Here is a 3,881-nt window from a genome sequence, read left to right as displayed (position 1 = left end):
GACTGCTTGAGCCCAGGAGTTTGAGACCAGCCTGGGTAACATGGCAAGACCCCATCTCTATAAATATAAAAATGAGCCAGGCACAGTGGCATGTACCTGTAGTCCCAGCTACTCAGGAGGCTGAGGCAGGAGAATCACTTGAGCCTGGGAAGTTGGGACTGCAGCAAGCTGTGATCATGCCACTGCACTCATTCTAGGCAACAGAGTGAGACCCTGTCTCAGAAAAAAAGAAAAAAAAATTAGGTCCCAGTGTTTTAGAAGGTTGAGGCAGGAGGATCACTTGAGGCCAGGAGTTCAAGACCAGCCTAGGCAACATGGCAAGACTTCATCTCTCCAAAAACTTTAAATAAAATAATTAGCCAGGTGTGGTGGTGGTACATGCCTATAGTCCCAGGTACTTGGGAGGCTGAGGTGGGAGGATTGCTTGAGCCCAGGAGTTCAAGGCTACAGTGAGCTACGATTGCACCACTGTACCCCAGCCTAGGTGACAGAGTAAGACCCTCTTAAAAAAAAAAAAAAATTATGAACATTTTTGTCTTCTAATTTTAATAGGATCATGTCTCTCACTTTACAAATTCTCAAAACATATGGTTCCCTTTTTACATATATATATAAACACTTTTAAACATAAATATCAAATGCATAAGAATCATATGGGCAGATAAATTTTAGGAAGCCAAGAACACAGAAGGAAAGGCCAGTCACCAGATCTTACAAATGATCATCTAAACTTCTCTGGCTATTTGATTTGATACATTATCCCAAATATTCCATGTCACACGGTCCACAAGGTCTTCTTTTGGGATTCTGAAGCAATCAATAGCCATACTTGTCATTAAGATGAGTTCTGCCATCTCCACTTTGACCTAGATCAGAATATAAAAAAAGAAATACATTATTTACTTTTCCAAAGTCAGGAGAGAAAAGATATCCAGATATCAGTAGGCCAAAAAGTAAAATAGACAAAAGGTTTATTCTTTGATAGAAATTTTACTTTTGTATGAAATTTCAAAATACAGCCCTCTTTTCACTTCTACCCTAACATTTGTTAGCATAGAAAAAGTAGACATCTCTAGTAACTAAATTCTATTAGTTACTAATATATTAGAAATCTCAAGCTGTGATGAACATATGAGGAAGTAAGTATCTCATACATTGCCTTAAGGGTGTGTGTATGAGCATAAAACTGGTACAATCTCTATAGAATGCAATTTATATTATCTTCAAAATGTTTATACCTTTGATCCAGAAGGTTAACTTTTATGAATTTTTTTCAATAGATGCTCCTCTGTACTTAGCATTTTATATATAAGTATCCATAAGAAACTAACAACAATTGGTTGTCTTGTGAGGAAAACAACTGAGTAGCTGAGGCACAGCCAGAATTGTTTTCCTTTCTTTTGACTTGGTAAAACCCAGATAACATTACATCTGTAAACACTTCTGTATATATTCCTAGAAGACAAGGACTTTTTCTGAAAAACATAACTCAACATCATTCACACTTTAAAAAAATCAACAATTTCTTAGTATCATCAAATATCCAGGTAGTGTTCAAAATTATCTGACTGGCTAATACTTTTTTTAAAGAGTTGTTTGTTTGAATAAGGATCCAAACATGGTGTACAAATTACCACTACATACTCTTGTAACTTTATTATTTTGAACCTTAAATCTATATTACCTATTCAAAAATATAAATAAATGAACCTTAGAGGAAAAAAAAGTAAAAACAATCTACCTTCAGGTGGGACCCACACACAGTAGTCTGGGTCATCTTCAGGATATTTGGAAGAAAGTGTTGGTGGAAGCTAAAAAGAAAAGATGGATTGTTTTATTCACAAGAATTTCTCTCCAGAAACCTTACAACTGCAGAAGGGATTGGGGTCCTATTGTTAGCCTCCTTAAGCAGAATAAATGTTAGCCAAGAATTTTGTATCCAGCAAAACTAAGTTTCATGAATGAAAAGAAATAAAGTCTTTTCAGACAAGCAAATGCTGAGGAAATTTGTCACTACCAAACCAGACCTACAAGAAATGCTAAAAGGAGTTCTAAATCTTAAAACAAAAGGTTGACATGCACCAGACTAGAACCTCTTGAAAGCATAAAACTCACAGGGCCTATAAAAAAATAATACAATGAAGGAAGAAAAATATCTAGTTAACAATCAACATGATGACTGGAACAGCACCTCACATCTCAATATTAACGTTGAATGTAAATGGTCTAAATGCTCCACTTAAAAAAAAAGTCACAGGCTGGGCGCAGTAGTTCACACCTGTAATCCCAGCACTTTGGGAGGCTGAGGTGGGTGGATCACCTGAGGTCAGGAGCTTGAGACCAGTCTGGCTAATGTTGCAAAACTCCATCTCTACTAAAAATACAAAAATTAGCTGAGTGTGGTGGTGCGTGCCTCTAGTCCCAGCTACTTGGGAGGCTGAGGCAGGAGAATCACTTGAACCCGGGAGGCGGAGGTTACAGTGAGCTGAGATCATACCACTGCACTCCAGCCTGAGCGACAGAGCGAGATTCCATCTCAAAAATAAATAAAATAAATAAATAAATAAAACCAAATATCTGCCGTCTTCAAGAGACTCACTTAACATGCGAGGTTTCTTATAGACTGAAGGTAAAGGGGTGGAAAAAGATATTCCACAGAAATGGAAGTCAAATGCAAGCAGGAGTAGCTATTCTTATATCAAATAAAACAATTTAAAGCAACAACACTAAAAAAAAGACAAAGAAGGCCATTATATAATTATAAAAGGATCAACCCAACAAGAAGATATTATAATCCTAAATATATATGCACCTAAAACTGGAGCTCCCAGATTCATAAAACAACTACTACCAGATCTAAGAAAAGAGAAAGACAGCAACACAATAATAGTGGAAGACTTAAACACTCTATTGACAACAGTAAACAGATCATCAAGGCAGAAAGTCAACAAACACTGGACCTATACTACACTCCAGAACAAATCGACTAACACAGTTACAGAACATTCTACTCAAGAACTGCAGAATATACAATCTTCTCATCAGTGCATGGAATATTCTCCAAGATAGACCATATGATAGACCACAAAACAAATCTCAAATTTAAAAAAAATAGAAATCATATCAAGTATCTTGTGAGACCACAGTGGAATAAAACTAGAAACCAACTTGAAAAGGAACCCTCAAAACTACACAAATACATGGAAATTAAACAATCTGCTTCTAAATGATTTTTGGGCTAACAATGAAATCACTGGAAATTTAAAAATTATTCAAAATAAATAATAGTGACACAAGTTATCAAAACCTCTGGGATACAGCAAAAGCAGTGCTAAGAGGAAAAATTTATAGTGCTAAATGCCTACATCAAAAAGTCTTGAGCCAGGCGTGGTGATTCACGCCTATAACCCCAGCACTTTGAAAGGCCAAGGCAGGAGGATTGCTTGAGCTCAGGAGTTCAAGACCAGCCTGGATAACATAGTGAGACCTCATCTCTATTTAAAAGAGAGAGAGAGAGAAAGTCTGAAAGATCACAAATTGACAACTTAATGTCACACCTCAAGGAACTGGAGTAACAAGAACAGACCAAACCAGGCTGGGCACAGTGGCTCATGCCTATAATCCCAGCACTTTGGGAGGCTAGGGTGCGCAGAATGCTTGAGTCCAGGAGTTTGAGACAAGCCTGGTCAACATCGTGAAATCCCATTTCTAACAAAATACAAAAATTAGCTGGGCTTGGTGGTGCACGCCTGTAATCCTAGCTATTCAGGAGGGCTGAGGCAGGAAAATTGCTTGAACCCGGGAGGCAGAGGTTGTAGTGAGCTGAGATTGCACTACTGCACTCCCTGGGCAACAGAATGAGACTCTGTCTCGAAAAAAAA

General features: G+C 37.6%; 1 protein-coding gene across 1 annotated transcript in view; it reads right to left on the bottom strand.

Moving 5' to 3' along the window:
- Nucleotides 1-524: 524 nt before the first annotated feature.
- SLC4A1AP (solute carrier family 4 member 1 adaptor protein) overlaps nucleotides 525-3,881 on the bottom strand; it is a 32,948-nt gene continuing 29,591 nt past the window's right edge. Inside the window, exons 13-14 of the mRNA XM_017876990.1 lie at nucleotides 1,742-1,811; nucleotides 525-866 (exon numbers count right to left, since the gene is read on the bottom strand). Coding sequence (XP_017732479.1) covers nucleotides 817-866; nucleotides 1,742-1,811 — 120 coding nt within the window. The 3' untranslated portion in view covers nucleotides 525-816. The remainder of the gene's footprint in view (nucleotides 867-1,741; nucleotides 1,812-3,881) is intronic.

Source organism: Rhinopithecus bieti, unplaced genomic scaffold (genome assembly GCF_001698545.2).
Source record: "Rhinopithecus bieti isolate Rb0 unplaced genomic scaffold, ASM169854v2 scaffold_7681, whole genome shotgun sequence".
NCBI classification, from domain to species: domain Eukaryota; kingdom Metazoa; phylum Chordata; class Mammalia; order Primates; family Cercopithecidae; genus Rhinopithecus; species Rhinopithecus bieti.
The sequence above is the reverse complement of the archived record's forward strand: the minus strand, read 5'-3'. Positions and strand labels throughout refer to the sequence as shown.